Source organism: Acomys minous (genome assembly GCF_964271855.1).
Source record: "Acomys minous genome assembly, chromosome: 2".
Classification (NCBI taxonomy): domain Eukaryota; kingdom Metazoa; phylum Chordata; class Mammalia; order Rodentia; family Muridae; genus Acomys; species Acomys minous.
Window position 1 is genome coordinate 72,480,159 of NC_140484.1, and position 27,146 is coordinate 72,507,304.

Genomic DNA, 27,146 nt, shown 5'->3' on the forward strand with positions numbered 1-27,146 from the left:
CCCAGTCTCCGGAAGCCACCTCAGTGGCCTAAACACAGCTGTGACGGAACAGGCTGGGAAAAGAATATTAGCCCCTGGTCCTCTTGCCTGGCAGGAAACTCAGGGGTTTTAGGGGCTCCTTCTTTTCCTCTCCTCCCTTCCTCTATCTTCCCCACCCCCCCCCATTCCCTCTCTCCAGGGTCTTACAGCTTATTTACTGTTTAGCCCAAGGCAGCCTCTAACTATCTGTTTTTCCGCTGGGATTCCAAGTATGCGCCATCAAGCTAGGCTTACACATCTTCGTTTCTTTTTTTGTTTCTGTTTTGTTTTTTGTTTGAGAAGGGAGCTCTCATAGCCCAGGCTGGCCTTCAACTCTCATTATTACTGGAAAATTTTGGGGAGTCCCACCAGCATTGCCACTTGTTACCAGGGAAATTGAGGTTCCCCCTTGGAGTTCTTAGTCTCATTAATAGAAGAGTTTAAGAACAGACTCAAAAGGAAGCTGAAGGACACTTTTTTTTAGAGTTTAAAAGGAAGATGTAAAGCTCTCTGCAGCTGCTCGAAGAAGAGGGTGAAGAAGAGGAGAAGAGAAATCTATAGCCCGGGTTTGGCACGGCAGTGAGCCGCGTGGTAGGCAAGCAGGAGAAAGAGTGAAGCCCAGAGTTTTTAGGGCAGAAAAGTAGACTAACAAGATTTTCTGTTCTTGGAGAGGGTCAGAGTTCAGTTCCCGGCACTGTTGGTCAGCTCACAGCCTGGGCATTAAACTTACATGTGCAGGCCAATACACAGACACATATATAAACAGTTTTTAAAAAGGAAAAAAAAAACTTAACATAAATTAACCCATTTATTGCAGGCTAGGCAAGCCTCAAACGGTAGCGCTTCTCTCAGCTCCCTGCATCTTCTGATGCAGACTTCACTGTGACAGCAGTGCCCATCCAGGCCCCACCAGCCACTGTTTTCATGCAGGAACCACAGGGCCCGATGCCAATGGCTCATCTCTTCATCTTGGTCTTGCCACAGAAGGAGCAGGTGTACTTGGCATGCTGGCTGATTTCAATTTTCTTCACCATCTTCTGGAGAGAGGCACCATAGCGGGTATTTCCCTATGATCCTGACCTTGGTGCCATCTCACCAGGAACCAAAGCCAAAGCCCAAAGAGCAAAAAATAAAATCTTAATGAGAGAGAAGGAAGAAAAAGAAAAGTTACATTTTTCTGAGTACTTTAAAACATGGCAGACTCCTGAAGCTCCAAGGCTCAACTCTGTAAGCAACTTCCCTAGGGGTGGGAATTCGGGGAGAAAAACTGCATTATATCATCAAAGGGATAATTATTCCTCCTACCTCATTAGCATGGTTTAAGGTTGAAAGCTTGGAATGTTAGTTTCCAGGCAGGCAGGAAAAACAGCTTTCCCTCATAGACCTCCTGTGAAGTCCAAGCTCTGATGAAGGAGGAGGGTTATGGGAATTTGACAGACTGGAGAGACTTCAAGGAGCTGCAGGCAAATAAGACAGATTTTATCCACTCTGGGCGAAGGTTGCTAGGCAGGCAGCCACTATTAGCCTCCAGCAAGCACCCAGACACAGGAATGAGCTGCACACAGGCCAGTATAACAGGATACAGAATCACATAAAAGCAGCATGGGGGAGGGGGATGCTGCTGGGCATGGGGCCAGGAGTGGTGGCACACGCCTTTAATGCCAGCATTCAAGAGGCAGAGGCAGGCGGATCGTTGTGAGTTCGAAGCCAGCCTGGTCTACAAAGTCCAGGACAGCCAGGACTACAAGAGAAACTCTGTCTCGAAAAAACAAAACAAAACAAACAAACAAACAAACAAAAAAAAGCAGCACTCTGACTTCAGTGAAATGATTCCTAATGAAACTCTGCTGCACTTGCTCGCAGACCTAAGCCTAGCATCATCAGAGAGGCTTCATCCTGCACTTGATGGGAGCAGATGCAGAGAGCCACAGGCAAACATTAGAAGGAGTTTGGGGAACCCTGCGAAAGACAGGGAGGAAGGATTATAGGAGCCAGGAGTGTCAAGGCCACCACAAGAAAACAGCCCACAGAATCAACTAACCTGGGCTCGGAGGGGCTCACAGATGCTGAACCCACAGTCAGGGAGCCTGTATGGGTCTGACCTAGTCCTCTGCAGTGAAGGGGGCAATAGGTAACTTCTTCTGTGCCCCCTTTCTAATGCCCAATAACAAATCAATATTTGATCCATCACAACTCCCCCTGGAGAACCAAGGTTTATATAGAGCTGTGAGAAGGTTTATGGGCAACAGTGTGGGTGCCCCTAAAATAACCTCTCTGGAGGGTCTGTAGTCTGGAAGGTCTGGAGCCCTTTCCTCTGGTCTTTCCCAATTTATAGATTCTAGCTCCTCCCCAAGATCCCAGGGACATGTACACCAGGGCAGAATTACACACAACTGGTTGAAAGGAGTAGCTGGACATTCAGGTGAGGGCCCTTCCCACCCTCCTGCTAAGACAGAACTGCAGTAGTCAAGCAAAGGCCTGGCTGTGATGTCTCTGTCAAGTAGGGTCTTATAAAGATGGCAGCTGAGCTGTTCACAAGTCCCTGAGTTTGCTTCCTGGCACTGGGGAGGAAAAAAAAAAAAGAGAGAGAGAGAGAGAAAAGAGTAGATACCATTTGACTCTTTCTGCTTCTGGGTTAACTCACTCATTATGATCATTTCTAGTTCAATCCATTTGTCCACAATTTGGGGGAATTCCTTGTTTTTAGTAGCTGAGTAGTATTCCATAGTGTAAGTGTACCACAGTTTCTTTATCCATTTTTCTACTGAGGGACACTTAGGCTGTTTCCAGGTTCTGGCTATTATGAATAAGGCCGCTATGAACATGGTTGAGCATATGTCCTTATTGTGTGCTGGAGCATCTTCTGGGTAGATTCCAAGGAGTGGAGTATCTGGGTCTTGAGGAAGCCTTATTCCCAGTTTTCTGAAATTTTTTAAAAAATTTCTCTTTGGGGGATGATTGCAAGGTTGAAGGGCAGATATGAAGAGACTGGGATGCATGATGTGAAATTCACAAAGAATAAAAAGCTTTTAAAAATCCCAAACCAGGGGCTGGAGAGATGGCTCAGAGGTTAAGAGCACTGACTGCTCTTCCAAAGGACCCGAGTTCAATTTCCAGCACCCACATGTGAGCTCACAACTGCCTATAACTCCAAGATCTAACACCCTCACACAGACATGCAGGCAGGCAGAACACCAACGCACATAAAATAAAAGTAAATAAATTTTTTTTAAAAATCTCCAACCACTGCTACTGGACCAAACTATAAATATATAATGCCATATACCATTGTTACCATGGGGCAGAATGACTGGCGAAGCTCTCCAAGACTATAGACAAACCCAACGCTGTTAACCTAGAAACAGTACATCCAGGCAAGGGAGCTAACACGGGGTGGAGAAACATACAAGCTGACTGAGGAACTTTCAGCCAGAGATGTCTCCCTACCAGAGTGGGAAACTAAGGAGCACTCTGAGGGCCCCTTACGGCTCAGACCTACAAAATGCCTTGTTCATGCATGGCTCTGCCACTGTGACGAGCAATGTGGTTGTCTGAAAGCTGCTTTCAGACCTTCAGATGGTAAAACCATCACAGAAGATGGCACGTCCAAGTCTGTACAGCATGCAGAAGCCCAAGCATCGAGGAGGCTATAAAGCAATCCTTAGAGGAAGGCCACCACATTAGACACAGACTTGCTGACTCTTGGCCCTTGGCCATCTGCTCTAAAAATGGAAAAAAAGATCTTTGGTCTAAAGAGGACAGATTTTTTGTTTGTTTGTTGTGGTAGTGGTGGTTTTTTGTTTGTTTGTTTGTTTGGTTGGTTGGTTGGTTGGTTGGTTTTTTGGTTTGGTTTGGTTTGGTTTTGGTCTTTCATGGTTTCACCGTGTAGCCCCCTGACTGTCCTGGAACTTACTCTGTAGACCAGGCTGTCCTTGAACCTGTACCTTACACAGACTTAGTTCAAACTTTCTTCATCCACCCACATAGCAAACAGCTCCTAAATACTAGTCAATATAAATGGCTTTTTTATGTCTCTAAGAACTCTGATGCAGCTGGGCAGTGTGGCGCACACCTTTAATTCCAGCACTCGGGAGGCAGAGGCAGACAGATCTCTGTGAGTTCGAGGCCAGCCTGGTCTGCAAAGCCAGTCCAGGATAGCCAAGGCTATTATATAAAGAAACCCTGTCTCAAAAAAAAAACAAAAACAAAAACAAAAACAAACCTCTGATGCCTTTATGTGTTATAATAAAACTATAGCACATAAAGACAAAGGCAAACACAGCCACATCTTAACCAAGAGTGCACCACTTAATTGAACCCTGCAGAGTATGTGTTGATAATTTTTATCAAATATCTCCTTTTCATTTGATAATTAACAGCACTGCTGAGCCTCTGAGAAGATATGATATTCCCAAACCTCTCAAAAAAGTCCTACAAGTTTCAAATAACCTAGAAGATTACTAAAAAGCAATCCATAAAACTTCTGTTCTGAGTTTTGCTGTGTTGTTGCTTGCTTTTATTTATATGCAATGTTATATGCAATGGAATTTTATATGCAATGTTATATGCAATGGAATAGAATGCAATTTATATGCAATGTTATATGCAATGGAAACATGCTATTCCAAAAATCCCTGAACACTAGAGCATCCTGGGAGCCAGGGACATCACAGAAGACTATCAGGCACCTCAGATTGTAAGGTGAACCAAAGTCTCTTTCTTTGTTTGTTTGTTTTTCAACAGAGTCTTTCTGTGTAGCCTTGGTTGTCCTGGAACCCACTCTGTAGACCAGGCTGGCCTTGAGCTCACAGGGATCTACCTAACTCTGCCTCTTGAGTGCTGGGATTAAAGAAAGGGGTGAGCCAGCACACCCCACAATCTACACACTCTATGCTGATATTTACCTTGACCAAGACTACGTAGCGTAAGATGATGCCGAAGGGATGGAATGTAAGGAATATAACTTAAAATCATTTTTGCAAGCCGGGCGTGGTGGCGCACGCCTTTAATCCCAGCACTCGGGAGGCAGAGGCGAGCAGATCGCTGTGAGTTCGAGGCCAGCCTGGTCTACAAAGTGAGACCAGGACAGCCAAGGCTAACACAGAGAGACCCTGTCTCGAAAAAAAAAATCATTTTTGCATGCATATGAGATAGAAGTTTGCCACCAGACAGTTCTGATAAGGATTAGGCCGCAGAAGCAAGCCCCTGGCAGGGCATCAGGAAGCTCAGATACCAGCCTAGCCCAGGGCAGACCTCAATATGCTAATGAGCCAACCCAAGGTGGCACTGATACACTAGTGAACTAGTCTCTCCTGTAAGCCCTGGTAGTGCAGAGCTGCCTCCCAGGGATGGTCTCTAGGACCACACTGCCATACTCTGAGACACGGCTTCTTTAGCCTCTGTGTTGATACCCATCTGCAAGAAGACTCGAGACTCCGCATGGTCCTAGCCTCAGCGACCACTGAACTTCTGGCACTGTGGCTAGGCCCATGCGGGCTTGTCTGTAAGTGCCAGCCGTTGGCCTGTGCACTCAAAGACTTGCTGGATCTCCATTAGTGCCGTCCTCCCCAGCCTGCCACAGCTGAGGGACTTGGTAGTCTGCAGTCCACTCCACAAACTTCTGAAGAGTCCTCACCAGAGAAATTTCCCCAGGGGAACTCTGTGGCAGCATTCTTGCTTACACAACTGTTCCTCACGTGGAGAGATGCCTGTTTAACTTTCATAGCAGCATGATAGGATAAGAAATGTTTGTGTGGGGCTGGAGAGGTGGCTCAGAGGTTAAGAGCACTGGCTGCTCTTCCAGAGGTCCTGAGTTCAATTCCCAGCAACCACACGGAGGCTCACAACCATCCGTAATAAGATCTGATGCTCTCTTCTGCTGTGCAGGCGTGCATGCAGGCAGAGCACTGTATACATAATAAATAAATCTTATAAAAAAAAAAAAGAGGGGCTGGAGAGATGGCTCGGTGGTTAAGAGCACTGATTGCTCTTTCAGAGGACCCAAGTTCAATTCCCAGCACCCGAATGGCAGCTCACAACTGTCTATAACTCCTGTTTCAGGGGATCTGACGCCCTCACACAGATAAACATGCAGTCAAAATACCAATGTACATAAAATAAAAATAAATAAATTATTTTTAAAAAAAGAAAAAAAAAGAGAAACATTTGTGTGAATAAACCTAGTATATTTGAAAGGCAAATCTTATGTGGACATTCTAACTGCTGAATGCCTATCAGCCCATAGGCTGAGTTCTCTGCATCCAGGCTGACCTTGAACTTCTAACCATCCTACCTCCAAGTGCTGGAATTAAAGGCTTGTGCCACTGCATCTGATGATAGCCGTCTATTTTTGTGTGTGTGTTTTTTGGTTGTTGTTTGTTTGTTTGTTTTTTTGGGTTTTTTGTTTTGTCTTTTTGGTTTTGGGTTCTTGGTTTTTGGAGACAGGGTTTCCCTATTTAGCCTTGGCTGTTCTGTACTCATTTTTGTAGACCAGGCTGGCCTTGAATTTACAGAGATCACCTGCCTCTGCCTCCTCCCAAGTGCTGGGATTAAAGGTATGTGCCACCACGCCCAGCTTGTGTTGTTTTGTTTTATTGTTTGTTTGCTTTTTTTTTTCCGAGACAGGGTTTCTTTGTGTAGCCTTGGCTGTCCTGGACTCCCTTTGTAGGCCAGGCTGACCTTGAACTCACAGCAATCTACCTGCCTCTGCCTCCTGAGTGCTGGGATTAAAGTTGTACACCACCACTCCCGGCTGATTGCTGGCTAGTTTTCTTTTTCCTGCAACTCAACACTCAATATGTAGCCTTGGGGGGTCTGAAACTTGATATGTAGACCAAAGCTGACCTCATTAAGATCCACCTGCCTCTGCCTCAGTTCTGAGATTAAAGGCATGCCCTACCCTATTCCAGGGCAGATAACGAAGCTCCACCCTCCCCCCCACCCCCCCACCCCCCCACCCCCCCACCCCCCCCCCGTGACCCTGAGAGCTGGTACTACCAGCCACTTGACAGAGAAGGCCACTCACTAGGGTAGGGGTGAACTGTCAGCTCTGTCTGTTGGCATAGACACACTCCTCCTCCTCTTCTGACCATGAAAGCCCTTCTGGCTACAGATCACAGGAGAATGAGTCTCCAGGCTTTGGTCTGTCCCCTTGACTAAATGCACCCTCCTCCCAGCTCTCACAAACACACTTCATTTATGTAATTAAGCACTCCACAGTCCCATCTTGGGGTGCTCTTATTAGCTCTGTACCGCTGTATCCCAGCCTCTCTTTTCTAAAAAGCCGTCTTGGAGGGTTTTGTTTATTTGCTTTTTTAACTGTTGGGGGAAAATGAGCATTTGCTATTTAACAAACCTTCCCTGAGTCCCTGCCTTATCATAGGAAACACACTAGAAGCTAAAGACACAGCAGTAACTAGACAGATAGTTCATTTCTTCCTGGAACTTTCAAGAACAAGGCGGCAGGGTCACAAGAGAACAGACAGATAAGAATCTCACCACACTGTGCATTCTGAAGTACCTTGGCTAAGAAGCATTTCAGCAAGGCCAGAGGAAGTCCCGTCATGCAGCAGTTCCTTCCTGTTTACTCCTTAAGAGGGCATTGCTATGCGTCTGTTTTTTGTTTTTTGAGACAAGGTTTCTCTGCGTAGCCCTGGCTGTCCTGGACTACCTTTGTAGACCAGGCTGACCTCAACTCACAGAGATCCTCCTGCCTCTGCCTCCCAAGTGCTGAGATTAAAGGTGTGCGCCACCACGCCCGGCATCTGACCCATGATATCGCAACGTATCTACTGAGTGGCTGTTTTGTCCACTACCATCTCTTTGCCACCTGGACATAGTAAGTGCTTAATAAACATTTACGGGCTAAATGAATAATGTTAAGAATCAAATAAACAAAACTGGTTGTGGTGGCAGATGCCCTTAATCCTAGCACCTGAAAATTTGAGGCCATACTGGTCTACCTAAAAAGTTCCAGGACAGCCAGAGTCACATAATAGAGAGACTCTCTGTCAAAAAGACCAAGAAAGAAAAGAATAAAATAAGCAAAACAATGATTGATATTGATGGATGAGAAGAAATCAAAAAATAGTTTTTCAGCTGGGCGTGGTGGCGCACGCCTTTAATCCCAGCATTCAGGAGGCAGAGGCAGGTAGATCGCTGTAAATTCGAGGCCAGCATGGTCTATAAAGTGAGTCCAAGACAGCCAAGGCTACACAGAGAAACCCTTTCTCCAACCCCCATCCCCCAAAAAAAGAGAGTTATCATGATCATGGTATCTCTTCACAGCACTAGAAACACTAAGACAAGACCCATATTCAGGTCCTAGCTGCAAACTTGACCTACAAGTGTAGGAAACATGAAACACAACCAGGCTTAGTGGTCTATGTTTTTAATCCCAGCAGTCGGAAGAGAGAGGTAGGTAGATCTCTGAGTTTGAGGCCATCCTGGTTTACAGAGTTCTAGGACAGCCAGCACTATATTGATAATACAGATCATTTTAAAAACAATACCCTACTCAGATCTAGCCAAGGGACAGGACATTCTCCACAGTTGAGTGGAGAGCAAGGACTGACTCAGACATGAACTCTGGTGCCCCATAGTTGACCACTTCCCCATGGTGGGGAGGCCTGGTGGCACTCAGAGAAAAGATAAGCAGGCTACCAAGATGAGACTTGATACCCCCATGACCGTATAGTGGTGGAGGAGGTTCCCCCTCGGTCACAGACCTAGGGGAGGGGAATAGGGTGAAAGTGGGAGGGAGGAAAGGGAGGATACAAGGGATGGGATAACAATTTAGATGTAATCTGAATAAATTAATTAAATTTTAAAAAAATAAGAAAACAAAAAAACAAAATCAGACCATCCTCCAACAGACAAGGCCCTGTCTCTCAGCCTTGAAGAAGCGTAACTCTCTAACCACCACTTAACCAAACCCCGGTGGGTTTCCCATGAGCTGACACTTCCTTTTGAGCCCCTGAGATATAACCCCGGTGGGTTTCCCATGAGCTGACACTTCCTTTTGAGCCTCTGTGATGTTCAGTTCTGCTGAGCTCATTGCCTGCTCATAACCAGGCCTCTCGCTCTCTCTGCCGAAACCAGGTTGACGTCAGTTCATACCGAACTCAACTGCAGTAGGTTTATTACTGCTCCACAGCTGTCCCTGTCAGGACTGGGATGTGGGCTAAGGCGTAGTCCATTTCCCTGGAATCTCTGAGGCCCTGGGCCTCAGCTCCAGCACTTTGAAAACAAACAAAATCTAGCCTACCGTTCTAATTAGTGTCTGATCTGATCTGATTTGTTTGTTTGTTTGTTTGTTTGTGGGGGGGCACATGTAGGCATCAGAGAACAAGTTACAGGAGTTGGTTCTCACATCACAGAGGTTCAGGTCGGTAAGCGTGCCAGCAAGCACCTTACCCACTGAGCCGTCTTGCCACTGGAGACCTCTCTCAGCGCCCTGACTGACAGGTGAGTAAGATGTGAGGGGTTGGGAGCCAGAACCACACATCTGAGCCTTGTGCAGACCCTAACCCATAAACACATATGGTTTAATGCCTGGCACTAGAGAAATAAAACATTTTCTGTTTTGTTTGTTTGTTTGTTGTTTTTTTCGTAAGTTTGGGTTCTAGCTCGGAGAAAGGGCTAAGAGGCTGGCTACAGCTTGGCTAGAGTTTGGGTAGAGCTTAGATAGTGTTTGGACGCAGACCTGGGACCTGGTTTAGGCCACCCAGGCACCTTCCTCCCATCTCAGGCCAGGCCCACTGAGCTCCAGGTCTGTGTCCTCTTTGTTCTGGATGGCCTGTTTTAGGATGTTTTGAGTCCACCTCTTCCCTTTGAATGAAGAAAAAAACTCTCTCCGAACGGCTCTGTGGCTTCTATTGGAGTTGACAGGGCCTGCCCTGCTTCCCTCCAGGAACAAGTAGTCTTCTGGGCTCTCACCAGCCAGGATGTCCTGAGGGGCAGAACCAGTCTATCCACAACACTTTCTACCTGCAAAGCAAGTGTAATCTGGGGGGGGGGGGGGCAGGTAGAGAGGGAGCTTGGGGAAGGTGGTGGGCAGGGGGGGTGGGGGGGTGAGGTTGAGGGGGGAGCTCCCTTCCTGGTCCCTCCACCATTCATCTCTTTGCTCCTGAGGGCCTGCTGGTATTTCCTGTGAAACCTTGAGATGCATTTATGCCTCCATTTGACCAGAAGAGCAACAGCAGGAGGAGTCCTGGTGGAGAATGTTTGGGTCCCCGGGGGTGGGGGGCTGGGGGGGGTGCTGGGAGACACTGGGCCTTCTACACTTCCTCCTTTGCCCACGCTGTGCTTCTCAGCCTGCTCTATGCTCCGACCTCTGCTAACCACAGTCACTTCAAACACATCTCCAGTGATGAGGGACACCAACCCCAGGCATAAATTTTTTTTTTAAAGGAATATCTTAACCGGGTGTAGTGGTGCACTCCTTTAATCCCAGCACTTGGGAGGCAGAGGCAGGCGGATCACTGTGAGTTTGAGGCCAGCCTGGTCTACAAAGTGAGTCTAGGACAGCCAAGGCTACACAGAGAGACCTGTCACTGGAAACCAAAAAAAAAAAAAAAAATGAGTATCTTTAAAAACATAAGGGGTTGGATCCCTGTGAGTTCAAGGCCAGCCTGGTCTATAATGCAAGTCCAGGACAGCCAAGGCTACACAGAGACCTTGTCTCAAAAAACCAAAACAAAACAAACAAACCACAAGGGGCACCTTGCAGTGGTAGCACGCGCCTTTAATCCCAACACTTGGGAAGCAGAGGCAGGCCAATCTCAAGTTTGAGACCAACCTAGACTACAGAGTGAGTTCCAAGACAGCCAGGGTGACGCAGAGAAATTCTGTCTCAAAAAGACACACACACACACACACACACACACACACACACACACACACACACATACACACACACACACAGCTAGGGGATATGCATGTGTGAGCATAGGTGCCCAAGGAGGCCAGAACAGGGATTTGAATTCCTTGGAACTACACGGTGATTGTGAGCCACCTGACATATGCACTTGGGTCCTCTGCACGACCAGAACACAGTCTTAACTACCTAGCCATCTGCCCTGCCCATCAGTGTGCATTGTTGTTTGGGGTTTGGGTTTTGGCTTTTTTGAGACAGGATCTCTCTGCATAGCCCTGGCTGTCCTGGAACCCTCTGTGTAGACCAGGCTGGCCTCAAACTCACAGAGATCTGCTTGCCTTTGCCTCCTAAGTGATGGGATTAAAGATGTGCACCACTATGCCCAGCCTGAGTGTATATATATTTTTAATATTTATTTATTTATTATGTATACAGTGTTCTGCCTTCATGTAATGCCTGCAGGCCAGAAGAGAGCACCAGATCTCATTATAGATGGTTGTGAGCCACCCTGTGGTTGCTGGGAATTGAACTCAGGACCTCTGGAAGAGCAGACAGTGCTCTTAACCTCTGAGCCATCTCTCCAACCATGAGTGTATATTTTTGAGCCAGTCAGTTTGGGCCCAATTTCAGTTCTGCCCCAGCATCTTAACTTCAGTTTCCTCACCTATAGAATAGTATGCTTTGGGGGTTCCATGTGCTTATGTATGAAAAGCTATTGGAACCACATCTGGCATAGAGATAGATTCAGTGTGCTGGCACACACCTTTAGTCTCAGCACTCACAAGACAGACAGGCAAATCTCTGTGGTTGGAAGGCAGTCTGGTCTACTCAGTGAGTTCGAGGCCAGCCAGGGCTTTCCCTGAATAGGAAGAACTTTTTAGATAGAAGGACAGGAGTTAACAAAGATAGGTGAAGGCCTCCCAGGGAGAGCCATAAGGGCCTCAGCAGGAGGGAACAGTGGGAGCAGTGCTCAACACGTCTCTAAGAGGCTCCTCATCTGTATCATTTCTCCTTTTCAATGAGTGGGATTATAGGGAGGTTCTGGAGATGCCTTGGACCAAATTGTAAATAGATAAGATAAAACATGAAACAGAAGGCTCCCTTAAAGGGGTTAAAATGTCTTTTCCTGTAAATGGGTTTTCTGTGAGATTCTAGAAAGCTACAGAGTCATAGGAGAAAGAGAAAACTATAGAGAAAGGAGAAAGGCCAGAAGTGCTTAGGCCTTAAGTATGAATCATTGCTATTTTAATATTCATTTGAAGTATCTCCATATATATATACGAGACAGGGTTTCTCTGTGTAACAGCCCTGGCTGTCCTGGACTTGCTTTATAGACCAAACTGGCCTCAAACTCACAGAGATCTGCCTGCCTCTGCCTCCCAAGTGCACACCCAGCAAGAAATATTGTTTCTGTATAGGCAACCTCCATAGCAAACATTGTTAATTCTATTGGGATTTTTTTTTAAACCTTAGATGTACTCTATTTTGGGTGTATGAATGTTTTGTTTGTATGTATGTCTGTGCACCATGTGCATCGAGTACCCTCGGAGGTCAGAAGTGGGCGTCTCGATCCCCTGGCACTAGAGTTTCAGACAGTTGTGAACCATGTGTGCACTTGGAGCCAAACTCGGGCCCTCTGGAAGGGCGACAGCCACTGAGCCATCTCTCCAGCTCCGTATATTGAATAGCTGGAGTCTTGGCTGGCAAGACAATTCGGCCAGATTTCCAGGCTGTTTTCTATTCCCGTGTTCCTTTGATTTCTTTCTTTCTTTCTTTCTCTCCTAAGTTAACAAAGCCAAACTGCCTGGGTTCAAGTCCCCAAACTAGCACTTGTTAGCTTTGTGGTCTTGGGAAGATCTTTTTTTTTTTTTTTTTTTTTTTTTTTTTGGTTTTTCGAGACAAGGTTTCTCTGTGTAGCCTTGGCTGTCCTAGACTCACTTTGTAGACCAGGCTGGCCTCGAACTCACAGCGATCCACCTGCCTCTGCCTCCCAAGTGCTGGGATTAAAGGCGTGCGCCACCACGCCCGGCTGGTCTTGGGAAGATCTTACTAAGTGTTTCTGAGTCCATATAAAATGGCACCAGCAACATAGGGATATTGGGAGGGCCAAATGAGGGAAATAGTTGAAGTGTGTGGCGTGTATAAGCATTACAATGCAGGTGAGAGAGCTCCAGGCCACCAAGAATATAAGGGCACATGAGTCTTTTATTAGCTGGCATCCAAGACCTCTTCACACTAAAGCTCAGAAGTACAGAGATTTTTTTTAAGAGGAAAACTCACAATTACGCCGGGTGTGGTGGCGCACGCCTTTAATCCCAGCACTCGGGAGGCAGAGGCAGGCGGATCGCTGTGAGTTCGAGGCCAGCCTGGTCTACAAAGTGAGTCCAGGACAGTCAAGGCTACACAGAGAAACCCTGTCTCAAAAAAAAAAACACAAAAAAAAAAACCTCACAATTACGTTGTCAGGCATAGGTTGGGGAAACCCTGGTAACATTTGTAAATTCAGCAGATATTTTGGTATCCATCTGGGCCATGGTCAGAGGCGTGAAAAGTCCCGAATGTCGTGTGACTGTGACTATTCAGCGGGGTGAGGAGCTGAAAATTGCCTGAGCAGACACAAAGTAAAGCCAGGGTAAGATCAGATGTCTTAGTCACTGTCCCATTGCTGTGAGGAGACATCATAACCAAGGCAACTATTATAAAGGAAAGCATTTAACTGCAGCCAGCTTACAGTTTCTAAGGGTTAGCTGTTATGAAGACGGGGCATGGCAGAAGCGTGGTGACAGTCATGACATTGAGCAGTTGCTGTGAGTTACATCCTGATCCAGACTGAGACGCTGGACCGGGTGTGGGTTTTTCTCCAGGCTCACCCTGTCACACATTTCCTCCAACAAGGCCATACCTCCTAATCCTTCTCAAATAGTGCTACTCCCTGGTGACTAAGCACTCAAACATCTGATCCTGTGGGGGACATTCCTTTTTTTGTTTTGTTTTGTTTTGTTTTGTTTTGTTTCTTGAAACAAGGTTTCTCTGTGTAGCCCTGGCTGTCCTGGAACTCACTCTGTAGACCAGGCTGGCCTCGAACTCACAAAGATCCACCTGCCTCTGCCTCCCAAGTGTTGGGATTAAAGGCATGCACGCCATCACTGCCCAGCATGGAGGACATTCTTATTCAAACTACCACACAGAATAAGAGGTCACTCTATAAGCATTTGACCTCATTGTAGTTACATTCCACTATATCCATCATAAGCTTCATTAAGGGCAATTAGAGGAGTGATTGTAGACCAGGCAGGCCTTGAACTCATAGTGATCCAACTGCCTCTACCTCCTGGAGTGCTGGGATTACAGGCAACTACGGCTTTATTATTTTTTTGGTTTTGTTTTTGTTTTTTTTGGGGGGGGGTTGGTTTTTTTGTTTTTTTTTTGTTTTTTTTGTTTTTTTTGGTTTTTTGAGACAGGGCTTCTCTGTGTAGCCCTGGCTGTCCTGGCTGTCCTCGAATTCACAGCAATATACGCCTGCCTCTGCCTCCTGAGTGCTGGGACTAAAGGCGTGCGCCACGACCACCCAGCTAAGATTTTATTTTTTATGCTTTCTCTGTTTGGATAGGGTAAGGGTGGTTGATATAGGATCTTGCCTAGGAGCACAGGCTAGCCTCAGCCTGCCTGGTGCTGGGATAAGTACATACAATCAGGCTCAGATCAAAGCCTTTGTTTTTCATGCAAAAGGGAGTGTTGGACAGGGGGAAATGACATGACCTGTCAACTGTATCTCACAGGCCCTCTTCTGCAGTACTCTTTCTTTCTTTAAACTCTTCTTTATTTGGGGTTTAGGCCTCAACCTCCCTTTCAACCTCCCAACCCTTTATAGGAGAAGGTTATTAGGGAGAGGGGGCCCCTTAACTTCTCCTGGCTATTTAGGGTCGAAGGTTCCTTGGGTCCTATACCAGTCTCCATCAACAGCAGACACAGCCAACAGTCTCCTCTAAGCCACTGCACCCTAAAGAGTTCCTCTCCATCTGTCTGTTCCAAACTACTACCATACTGTCTTTCTCTGGTCTCTTCGAATTGCTACATGCCACTTGCCAACACCACATGCCACACACTCTCTGGCTCTCATTTGTCTCCTCAGAGCCCTAGACCACACCCCTCTCCGTGCCGCACACGGAGGGCCACGTCCTGCAAGGGACAACAGCTGAGGATGTACTAAAGCCCCAAACTAAAATCCCACACTTGGGATTAAAATTAAAACATATTTACATAACACAACAGCGGACTTGACAAAGAAGCCAAAACCTCCATTACACTCCTCACTCTTTCACTCATTGGCCAGTTGACAGGTTTTGACTTATTTACCAAATGGGTTGAGCATTGTTAACCTGAGAATCTGACATCTAAATGTTCCCAGATCCTGAAGGTTTGTGTCTGTTGGTGCGTGCGTGCGTGTGTGTGTGTGTGCGTGTGTGTGTGTGTGTGTGTGCGCGTGCGTGCGTGCGTGTGTGTGTGTGTGTGTGTGTGTGTGTGTGTGCCTTCACCCCACAGCTGGAGTCAATTCTCTGCTTCCTTCAAGTGTCATGTGTCCTGAGGATCAAATTCAAACTGACAGGCTTGACACGAGGGACCCTAACCCTCTGAGCCGTTTTTTGACATTTATTTTACTTATACGTGTTGCTGGCCTCCAAACAAGCATTCTCCTTCACTGAGCCATCTCTACAGCTCCCCAGTCCTTTTTTTTTTTTTTTTTTGAGACAGGGTTTCTCTGTGTAGCCTTGGCTGTCCTGGACTAACTTTGTAGACCAGGCTGGCCTCACAGGGATCCACCTGCCTCTGCCTCTCGAGTGCTAGGATTAAAGACCTGCGCCACCACCGCCCGGCCCCAGCCATCTTTTTAAACATCTTTTGTTGTTATTTTGTTTTGTCTTGTCTTTTGTTTTGTTTTGTTTTGTTTTTTAAGACAAGGTTTCTCTCTGTAGCCTTGGCTGTCCTGAAACTCACTCTGTAGACCAGGTTAGCCTTAAATTTAGGGATCTACCTGCCTCTGCCTCCCAGATTCTGGGATTATTAAAGGCGGGAGTCATCACTGCCCAGCTAATCTTTTTATAGCTATTACTGTGTGGATGAGTGTTTTGCTTCTGTGTATTTCTGTGTGCCAAGTGCACACCTGATTTCAGGGGGAGGAGGGGGGAGAGGGACGGGGCAGGGGGGAGGCCAGAAGAGGACATAGGTTCATCTGGAACTGGAGTTACAAATAGCTGAGTTGTGGACAGGTGTGTAGGTGCTGAAGCTCAAACCTGAGTCTCTGGAAGAGCAGCAAAAGCCTTTAACCAGTAGGCTGTATCTCCAGCCCCTACTGAGCTATCTTGACAGACACAGTCTAACATTTCTGCGTACCAACAGCGTGCCACCGTGGGAAGTTCCACTCCACCTTGTGTGACTCCACACAGACAAAGCATGGGAGCACTGGAAATACATAACAGTATCGCACCTTGGCCTGGTGAGATCAAGTGCAAAGGATAAAACATCACTGTTGGGTAATGTGTGTATAAGGCACATAGGAAAGAAATACATGTGTTTGGGCTTGGGTCCCTTTCCCAAGATTTCTACTTATGGAGCACTTCCTGTTCTTCTGGGAAGGAGGATGTGTCTGCTGTCCCTGTCTCCAAGGGAACAAACACAGACCAGAGAGCGAGGGTTCCCAGCAAGTTACAAGCTACATGCCTTTTCTGGCTCTCATCTTAGACTAGCAACAACCGGTATTTCTTGCTGCTTCCTATAGGTCAGGCCTTGTGATATTCACTCATAGCTATACCATAGCCCAGTCTTACCAATGCAGGGCCCCAGGCCTTGTGCTTTATGCACAATGACCTAGCGAACCCCACCCCACCCCCCACCCCCCACCCCTGGGTATATATTTTGCATTCTTTGTCTCATATACCGATGGTACAGATGGGGAAACGGACAGAGAAGTCAATAAGACTTAGTTACTCTTTTATTTATTTTTTTTTTTATTTAATCTTATTTTTATTTTATTTTAGTTTTGAGACACTCACTGTGTATCCTTGGCTGTCCTGGAGTTTGTTATATGCCTACCATCCTGTGCCTTAACATGGTGTCATGGAACCAACAACTTTGAAGGGCAAGAAGTAAAGCCTTCATTTTTTTTTTCTCCCTGTAAAAGGGCACTGTAAAATTAGGTCTAAGGGGCTGGAGAAGTGGCTCAGCGGATAAGAGCACCGCCTGCTCTTCCAGAGGTCCTGAGTTCGATTCCCAGCAACCACATGGTGGCTCACAACCATCTATACTGGAATCTGATGCCCTCTTCTGCTCTGCAGGCACATATGCAGATAGAGCACTCATATGCATAACATAAATAGATAAATCTTTTTTTTTTTAAAGTTAGGTGTGGGAATGTAGGAATGCGGGTGTGTTTAGGCAGGAAGGGCTGAACAAAGAAGTCCCTCCCTTGCTCATTCTGTGAGTAGACACTAGGATTTCTCCCAATGGACTGAAGATGCTCAGTGGCAGACTGTACTTAACACATGTGAGGCCCTGGGCAAGAAAAAGAATCCTAGTTGGGCATGGTGTCACATGCCTAGAACCCCAGAACTTGGGAGGCTGAAATAGAAGCATGGAAAGTTCCAGGCCAGCTTGGACTATATGGTAAAATCCTATACTTAAAAAAAAAAAAAAAAAAAAAAAAAAAAAGACGGGGAAGCCTGGCAGAGTGGCACATGCCTTTAATCTCAGCACTCAGAAAGCAGAGGCAGGTCACTGTGAGTTTAGGCCAATTCTGGGCCAGCCAGGGATGCACACTGAGGAGGAGATCCTGTCTGAAAAGGGGGAGGGAGCTGAAGAGACAGCCTAGCAGTTAAGGCGGCTTGCTGATCTTTTGGAGGACACCGGTTCAGTTCCCAGCACCTATGTTGCCTGTAGACGTAGTTCCAGAGGATTGAACACCTTCAGTTTCTGTGAGTGCACATGTGAGACGCACAAACCACAACACAGACACACACAGACACACACAGACACACACACACACACACACACAGACACACACACATGCAAACTAAAAATAGATGTTTAAATCAAAAGCAAGATAAAACCACAGTGAGATAACTGTGGCCTGTGAACAGCACCATCCACTTCTTTCTTGGCCTGGGGAGGGAGAGCTGCTCTGGCATCAGGGGCTCTGCGCCTGGGCTCAAAGCCTCCAGGTGAGGCTCAGCTCCACGCCTTCCCGCCTTCCCCACAGGCCGTGGTGGTGGCATCGTGGGGCTGGTTCTGAGCGTAGGCGCTGACATGACAGAACCTAGGGATTCCCCAGTGGTCCAAGCTGGAAACACAGGAGCTGAGTTCCAGTCCGCTCTGTTACTGCTATCCACGCGCCTCCAGTAAGACTTTCCCCCGCCCCCCCCCCCCCCCCCGCGGTTCGCTGAAATCAGCAAATGCTGCCCCCGGGCTCAGGGTTCCCCCACGTTCTGGAGAACCCATAGGGGGTGGGAGAGAACTAGAAATTTGGCAGGTAGTCCTTTCGCTCTTACTCTAGGTTTTGACTTCTCTATGTAATCGCAGTGGCTGCCTTTGAAACTAGCTGTTAAGTCACAGCGAGGAAACCGAGGTTCAAGATGGGCAAGTCACGCCCCAGGCTTCCTAGTTTCCATTTCTCTCCTCTTACCGCAGCCCTCCCACTTCCTGTCCGCTCCAGCCTAAGCCACAGCACTTGGGATACTGACTCAGGAAGAGTTCAAGTCTGAGGTCAGCCTGAGCTACAGAATGAGAGATTATGTCTTGTCTTTTCTTTTCTTTCTTTCTTTCTTTCTTTTTTTCCTTTTTAAAAATGTTTTAATTAATTAATTTTAAAAAAATTTTTTTGAGACTGTGTCTCGGCTGTCCTTGCAGACCAGGCGGGCCTCATAGAGATCTGCCAGCCTCTGTTCTCAAGTACTGGTAGTGGCGCACGCCTTTAATACCAGCACTCTGGGAGGCAGAGGCAGGTGGATTGCTGTGAGTTCAAGGCCAGCCTGGTCTACAAAGCGAGTCCAGGACAGCCAAGGCTACACAGAGAGACCCTGTCTCGAAAAACCAAAAATAAATTAAAATAAAATAAAACGTGTGTGCCACCATGCCTCGCTTGAGGCCCTATCCTGTGAAGCATAGGTAGGTAGAAAATAGAGATAGATGATAGATAGATATGTACATACATACATACATACATACGTAGACAGGGATCAAAAATAAAGCAAGGAGGGCTAGCACGGTGGCTTAGCGGGTAAAGCATTTGCCATGCAAGCCTGAGAGCCTGGGTGGGATCCCTGGAACTCACATAAAAGTGGAAAAAGATAACTGACTCCACAGAATCCTCCTCTGAACTCTGTATGTGTGCCTACACACACACACACACACACACACACACACACACACACACACGTTATAATAACAATTAAGCAGGGCAAGGGACACGAGGACGACTTTGGTTGGGTTTCAAGGGGAATCGTGTAACTCCCACCTGAGGGAGAATTTCATCTGTGGAGTGGGTCATCTGTGGAGTGGGTCATCTGTGGAGTGGGTCATCTGTGGAGAGGGTCATCTGTGGAGTGGGTCATCTGTGGAGTGGGTCATCTGTGGAGTGGGTCATCTGTGGAGTGGGTCCTCTGTGGAGTGGGTCATCTGTGGAGTGGGTCATCTGTGGAGTGGGTCATCTGAGAAGGCGAGGCAGGAGGTACCAGGGACCGTCTGAAGAGACCTTCAGATACCCGGGGAAAGGAAGGAAGAACAGCTACTGCAAAGGTCTTGGGGACCTCGCGTTCTAAAAGCCACAAGGAGACCACATTGTGGCAGAAGCACATGCGTGGGAACAGAGTGAGCAAGATAAAAGAACTGCAAAGGGCTGGGCGTGGTGGCACACGCCTTTAATCCCAGCACTCGGGAGGCAGAGGCAAGCCAATTGATGTGGTGAGTTCGAGGCCAGTCTGGTCTACAAAGCGAGTGTAGGAGTGTAGGACAGCTAGGGCTACACAGAGAAACCTTGTCTCGGAAAAACAAACAAACAAACAAAAAGAACCGCAAAGGATCTATTTGAGATAAGACTTGTGTCAGGAGGAGATCCCAGGGAAACCAACAGCAAAGGGAATAAGTGCTGTGCGCGAGTATTCGGATAGGAGCCTGAGGCCAGCACTCCCACCACTGGAGCCCACATAAAGTAAGGCTACCTCCAACTCAAGGTCCAAAGAAGTGACGAAAGCCAGAGGTACTAGGAGGGAAGGCCAGGGCTCGAGAATTCTGTAATCAGAGAGGTGGTTCATTTTTGAGAGGGACAAACAGCAGGAGGGCAGTGGACAGAACTGAGGGAGGACCAAGGACTGTGGGGAGTGGGGTGGCTGTACAGAAAACCAGGCCAACCTCTGTCATTATTTTACACACACACACACACACACACACACACACACACACACACACAGTGGGTGGAGAAGCTGTTGCCACTGCAGCAAACACCTCACTGGAGCAGGGTGCTCGGCTCTAGCTTCCCTTTCCTTCCCTGAGGCTTTCTAACAGTTTCCAGGACTTGATAGCTCCCTGGCACTGTGTCCCAGGCATCACTGGGTGGGCAGTGCCTAGGCAGGGCTGAGGAGGTAGGGCACGTGAAGGGGAAACCCCATCAGTTTCTGTCTCACAGCAGGAACTCGGTAGGGAAACCCCACAAGTCCCAAAAGGAAAGTGGGAGTTTGAGGGAAGCCCAAGAAACCCCCATGCTCTCTCAGAAGATGGGAAACTGAGGGTGTGGCTGAGGGCAGGGTTGTGCCAGAAGGGACACTGTGGTCAGGCCCCATCCCTGACCATGATCCGCATGGTGCTGAAACACTGGGATTACTGTGGGTCCGTGGCTGAGCCTTGATCTAACCTCATGCAACCCCAAACTGGCCACAGGCTGAACCTCACTTCTGGTCATTGCTTGAGCTCTTATCCTAGCCTAAGCCTTCGCCTCACCTGAGTCACAGCTTCTCTCAGAGGCTACACAGCTCTTTCCCTGATGAAGCTCTAAGCCTAACCCTGACACAGGGTTCATTGATTGCCCTGACCTCAAACACAGAGAGAGCACACACACTCGGTGCCAGGCTGGCCACTGAGTTCAGCCCTAGACCAAGTTTTGACCCTTGGTATGGACTGAGCCCTAATCCTATGTGACTCTGTCCACAGACTGGGCCGTTGTCTGAATGAAGCTGATCATGATGCCTCGGCCTTGAGATGGGTCTCCTTCAGCTCTGATGCTCGGTTACAGACACCTGAAAGCCAGCTCTCGGTGCAACAAGCCAGTTCCTGCCAGCCCCCCCCCCCAACACACTCATCCAGCACCATGGAGCTATGACTTCCCGCACACTCCTCAGCCATCTGGTAAACCAAATGAGGGTATGGATGACTCAACCCCACTGAGTCCCCTCTTATGGGTAATTCCCTTACCTGGCCATCTGTCATTCATAGGACACCGGAGCGGCAATGGTCCCTGGATGCTTGTGACAATGGAGAAGCACAAGAAAGTTGGGCCTTTTGGGTCCCGCCAGTGGACGGAACTATGTGAGTGGACAGAGCCCCAGAGGTGGGGAGGCGAAGGAGGGGCTGGACCTGGGAGGCCAATCGTGTGGGTCTGGAGCTCAGATGGGCTGCAACCCTCGCTTCCCGCCACCCCACCCCCATGCCTCCCCCTCTGGGAAGGGAAATTACATTTCCCCATTTTAACCAGGGAAGCCTTAGTGAGCACAAAGCTGAAAGTACAAGCAGGACAGAAAGTGAAACTGGGCGCAGCCCCCAGTATAAGACCCCCCTACCCAGGAGATGGCCGCATACCGAGGCTGGGCCCTGACATGGGCCAGGTGACAGGAGGCCTTGGCTGGCGTGAGTTGGAAGCTGGGACTGAGCAGAGGGGTGGTGGGAGGTTCGGTGGAGCCTAGGAAAGGTTGGGAAAGTTTAACAGGTAGAGTTGGGGCAGCGAGCTGAGGGGCAACCCTTGGCCAAGCTGACAGGCACGGCTGGCTGACTGTGGTGATGAGACTGGTGTAAGGTATAAGTGGGCAGTGGGATTGTGGTTTTGCCCAGGCTGGGCAAGTAAATAGGTCAGCTCAGCTGGGATGTATAAGGAGGGCTGGACAGGCAATCTGGACCTGGGGTAGGATTAGGCAGACAAATGGAACGTGTAGAAGGAAGAGGCTGAGAAGTGAGGACAGCCAGAGGAAGAGCATCACGGGGAAATGATACAAGCGGCCACTGGGACCAAGGGGGCAACCCCTCTTGGGCAAAGGTCTTTAACTTGAAGCCTAGAAGGTTGCCTGGTCTGCAGCTGGTAGCTGAAGGGCTTAGCACCAAGCTGTAGCAAGAAGAGCAAGTGGTAGGACTGGGTAGGATCAAGACTAACAAAAGAGGTTTTGGAGGATCCCCAACTTTTTTTTTTTTTTTTTTGGAATATTCACAGCTTAGGGAGGTGGTAAGTGGGTATGAGTTAGCACAGATCAGGATGCAGTCTAATATTCATCAAGGCCCTCAGGGTGCACACTCCGTCCCCATCCTAAGGCCAAGAGGAATTCTATTTAGTTTCAGGGATGCTAGAGAGAAAGAGTGGCTCTCAAGCCAAGAGGCCAGAATACCAGAGGTGGTAGGCACTGCCCACTTCTGAAAGGCCATGGGGAAACCGGGTGGCTCCTGAAGCCCCCGTTAGCCTTTGCTAAGGGCGCTTTGGGGAGGGTCATAGCTTATGAATAGACAGGGAAGGGGCCTGGAGAAGAGCTACAGTGGGGATGGATTTGGGGAAGGTTTTGCTTTGGGTTTCGAAGGGGAATTGTGTAACTCCCGCTTGAGAGAGAAACCACTGAAGACTGACTGGCCTCTTCCCAGAGCCCCCGTGGCACAGCCCTGCTCCCCTCCCAAGCAGGACTATGCAGGGCTTGGACACCCCTGAGTATGTCAACCAGCCTCACTCCTGTTTCACAGTTGGGAGCCTGAGACACAGAGATAAAAGGTGACCTGCTCAAGAGAGGGCCAGGGAAGTAGCCTCCTCCTCGCCATGTCACCCCCACCGCACGTCCCTCTCCCAGTTCCATGCTGCTGGTTTACCCCAGAAGGGCTCCAGTGTTTTCCATGAGCCCCCGGAATAGAGCCACTGGTGTTACCAGGTCTCTCTCTCCCAGGGCCCTAGGTCACTTCAAAGCACCAGAGATGCTTGGATGAGCCGAAGGAATCCTTGGCAGAACACAGACTTCCAGTTCTGGGGCAGGTGGCTACTTCCTCTGAGTTACCTAGGGAGAGCAGAGTGGCCTGTGGTTGATGGACCTTCATTCCAGCCTGTCTTCCCGTGCCTCTCACTGTCCAACCTCAGCTAGCTGCTTTACCCAGTCTCAAGCTCCTCCCCTGCAAAGTGGGGAAAGTACTGGCGACCAGGCCACATGCAAGCAGTTAGGCAGGCTGGGCACCAGAAAAAGCAATTGACCAAGGGAATAACTAGTGGGGGTGTATGCGTCAAAATCCCGTCTTCTGTGCTCTTCCAACACCGTGCAGAGATGACATGGGGGCAACCTCTGTGGTCTACATGGCGGTTCTGGGGGAGGGGGCCAGCTTAAAGATGCTGGTGAAAGAGACTCGGTGTTTGGATAGACGGGTGCTGTTCCCTCCCCCAGGGTTCTCCGGCCTTCATCTTGTTCCCCTTCTTCCCCTCTCCAGGGCTCAGCCTGCTGCTGCTACCCTTGCTTCTGGTACGAGCTGGTGCCTGGGGGTTCCCAGCAGGCCCCCTGAGCCTTCAGGGGCTGCGTAAGGAATTCACAGTCAGCCTGCACCTTGCCAGGAAGCTGCTCTCTGAAGTCCAGGGCCGTGTCCGCAGCTTTGTGAGTCTCCCTAGTGCAATCTGGTCTGGAAATGGGAACACCCCCCAAGTCCCATCCCACTGGCTCCCCTCCCCCCACTAACAGGACTTACCCCTCAGGCTGAATCTCGCTTGCCGGGAGTGAGCCTGGACTTCCTGCCCCTGGGACACCATCTCCCCAATGTTTCCCTGACCTTCCAGGCATGGCGTCACCTCTCTGTGAGTGAAGGGCAGGGGGTGGGACTGGCAGTACTGCATAGCACATGGGCAGGGTTTGAGTCGATGTGGCTCTGCAGGTTTATGTGGTTAGTACGTGTATAATGTGTATATATCTGCATGTAAAGGTGAAGCGGGAAGCTGAGGATGGTGGCACGCGTCTGTAATCCCAATAATTGGCGGCAGAGACTTGAATTTGAGAGAGAGAGAAAGATAGGTGAGGGGCAAAGAGAGAGAGGGGGAGCTTGCTGAAATCTGAAAATGGCAGCAGGAAGATGCTGGGGAAGAGGCGGGGCTGGGATCCTGAGGGGACTGGGTGGGAATGGGAAAGAGATAGGCTGGTGACCGGGGCTGAGTGGGGTCAGGGCAGAGCTGGGAGCACGGTTGTGGGTATGGGTGACGGGAGTGGGGTCAGGGCAGAGCTGGGAGCACGGTTGTGGGTATGGGTGAAAACTGGGTTGGGGACGGAAGGAGGAGACGGAATGGGCAAACAGCGAATCTGAGACTGCAGAGGGAGATGGATTTGGGTCCAGAGTGGGAGTAGGTAGAGAGGATGCAAACTGGGTGTGGTCGATAGATCCTATGGGGTGAGGCGAAGGAAGGAATGGACTGAGGTGGAGATGGGACAGAGCTCAGAAACAATGATGGGGGGATGCGGGAATAAATCCAAGGAGGCCAGCCAGATGGCTCAGTAGAGAAAGGTGCTTGCTGCCAAGGCTAACAACTTGAGTTCGATCCCTGGGACCCACATAGTGGAAGGAGAGAACCAGTTCCAGCAGGTTGCCCTCTGATCGCCACAGGCATGTGCACAGGGGCACATACACACATGCTGTAAATAAATACAATGTAATGCTTTTTAAAAATTTATCTATTTGGTTTTTGGTTTTTTGAGATAGGATCTCACTGTTTGCTCTGACTGCCTTGGAACTCACTATGTAGCCCAGGCTGACCTTGAATTCATTGAAATCTACCTGCCTCTGCTTCCCAATTGCTGAGATTAAAGGCGTGTGCCAACACACCTGGAAATAATTTTTTTTGAAGAGTAAACTTGAGGGTGAAATGGAAGCTGGGATGAAAAAGAGACCCACATAAAGATGGGGCTCAGTTTGGTGTTCTGTGGCTGTCTCTTGACCACTCCCCTTCTCGTCAATAGGACCCGGAAAGACTCTGCTTCCTCTCCACCACTCTTCGGCCCTTCCCTGCCCTGATGGGAGGGCTGGGGACCCAGGGGCCCTGGACCAGCTCAGAGAGAGTGCAGCTGTGGGCCATGAGGCTGGATCTCCGGGACCTGCACAGGCACTTCCGCTTCCAGGTAGAGGCCCACTGCACCCTTGACACCCGCCCCCCCCCACCCCCCCACCCCACCCCCGCCTCCCAGGCAACTATAAGCAAAATTGTGTTTCTTTGGCTCCCTTTGGAAACATCCCTGGGAATCAGGTTGAGGAAGCCTAGTAAGACACTCCAGCTCCTGTGAGTAGCGGCTCCAGATCTGGCTCTGCCCAAGAGTCTGTGCCTGCTCCTGAGAGTTGAACTCCAGGGAAGGAAGAGCCCCGGGACACCCAGGACAGACCCGCTCATCATCAGGACCAAGAGCCCATCATCCTCTTATCCCTCCAATTCTGACGTCACTCAGATCCTCCTAGAGGTTTTAAAGGGCAATAGAATTTTTGTCTTAGTCAAAAGAGAATAGAAAACGCAATCAAGAGCAGGAAGTACCTCTGTCGCCTGCTCTGATTCTTCAAAAAAAAAAATCCTTAACATTGAGAGGAATTTCCTGACCAATGATGCCCAGGGCATCCAGGGGGAGTAATCCCACCCAGCTCGTAGCATTTTGCTCTCCCATGACCATTTTCTTAATTAAATAATAAAATAGATAAGGGAGCTGGAGAGATGGCTCAGTGGTTAACGGCACTGGCTGGTCCAATTCCCAACACCTATGTGGCATCTCACAACCACCTGGAACTCCATTTCGAGGGACTCTAATGCCTTTTCTCACCTTCTTGGCACCAGGTATGTAGTGTTGTGTACATGTAGGCAAAACATCCACACACATAAAATAAATGTAAATGTATCTAGTACATCAGAGGTGGAAGTGGTGGCGCACGCCTGTAATCCCAGCACTCTGGGAGGCAGAGGCAAGTGGATCGCTGTGAGTTCGAGGCCAGCCTGGTCTACAAAGTGAGTCTAGGACAGCCAAGGCTACATAGAGAAACCCTGTCTCAAAAAAAAAAAATCTGGTACACCAAGTATGATGATACATTCCTGTAGTCCCAAACACTTGGCAGGCTGAGGCAGGAGGATTGTGAATTCAACACCATGCTGTAACTACATAGGAAGATTGTTTAAAAGCAAACAAGCAGAAGAAACATAGAGCTGAGAGATGGCACAGAAGTTTAGAGCACTTGCTGTTTTTGCAGAGAATAAATGCTTACAAATACCCAGTACCCTCTCTGGCCCAAGAACACCAGTCATGTTGGCAAGTGCACACACAAATATACATATACATATACACATATATATGCACACATACATACTGACATACATACAGGCAAAATGCTCATACATATAAAAATAAATAAATCATTAAAATGTATAAAAGAAAAATTTGACTGAAGAGATAGCTCAGCAGGTGAGAGCACCGTTTTCTCTTGCAAGGACCAGAGTTTGAGTCCCAACACCCACATGGAAAAAAAGAAACAGGATACCAGATTTAGATAAAGACTTGTCTAGATTAGAAAAAAGACTTTGACACCATAGGTCTGAGGTAGAGAGTACCCAGCGCCATCATGGCCCACAGTTGTCTTAGGAGGTGATGGGCAACAGAAGGAATGAAGGCTCAGGTTCTTGATGTGGCACTGTGGGACCCATGGGTCTTTCTTCACAGGTGCTGGCTGCAGGATTCAACTGTTCTGAGGAGGAGGAGGAAGAAGAGGAGGAGGAAGGGCAGGAGCTGCTCCTAGGGGCTCAGGATGGCTCAAACCAGGTGTCATCCCAAGTGTCGTGGCCCCAGCTGCTCTATACCTACCAGTTCCTACACTCCTTGGAGCTTGTCCTGTCTCGGGCTGTCCGGGACTTGCTGCTGCTGTCTATGTCCGGGCACCCAGGCCCAGCTTGGGATTCCTAACACAGAGCTTCCAGTCCTGTGGAGAGACCTTTCAGCTCCCTTCCCTCGCCCATTAAGACTCTAAGGCTGGA

The 27,146-nt window shown here is 48.6% G+C and overlaps 1 protein-coding gene and 1 long non-coding RNA gene across 2 annotated transcripts; one reads left to right on the forward strand and one right to left on the reverse strand.

The window, feature by feature from the left end:
- Positions 1–667: 667 nt before the first annotated feature.
- Positions 668–21,438, reverse strand: LOC311591275. The gene is made up of 3 exons (XR_014777047.1): positions 21,350–21,438; positions 1,324–1,475; positions 668–1,154 (listed from the first exon to the last, which is right to left on the reverse strand). It is a non-coding gene; the product is annotated as an uncharacterized lncRNA (long non-coding RNA).
- Positions 21,439–21,665: 227 nt separating this feature from the next.
- IL27 (interleukin 27) lies at positions 21,666–27,077 on the forward strand. Its single transcript, XM_084770721.1, has 5 exons — positions 21,666–21,781; positions 23,597–23,757; positions 23,856–23,954; positions 25,105–25,263; positions 26,836–27,077. The coding sequence occupies exons 1-5, from the start codon at positions 21,751–21,753 to the stop codon at positions 27,073–27,075; spliced, it is 690 nt and encodes a 229-aa protein (XP_084626847.1). The 5' UTR covers positions 21,666–21,750; the 3' UTR covers positions 27,076–27,077.
- The last annotated feature ends 69 nt before the right edge of the window (positions 27,078–27,146 follow it).

Excerpts from the sequence above, each read along its gene's own strand:
- IL27 (XM_084770721.1), top strand. The coding sequence starts at position 21,751 with ATGGGCCAGGTGACAGGAGGCCTTGGCTGGC. Across the intron at positions 23,758-23,855 it reads AGGGCCGTGTCCGCAGCTTT|GCTGAATCTCGCTTGCCGGG; the intron begins GTGAGTCTCCCT and ends CTTACCCCTCAG. Across the intron at positions 23,955-25,104 it reads AGGCATGGCGTCACCTCTCT|GACCCGGAAAGACTCTGCTT; the intron begins GTGAGTGAAGGG and ends TCTCGTCAATAG.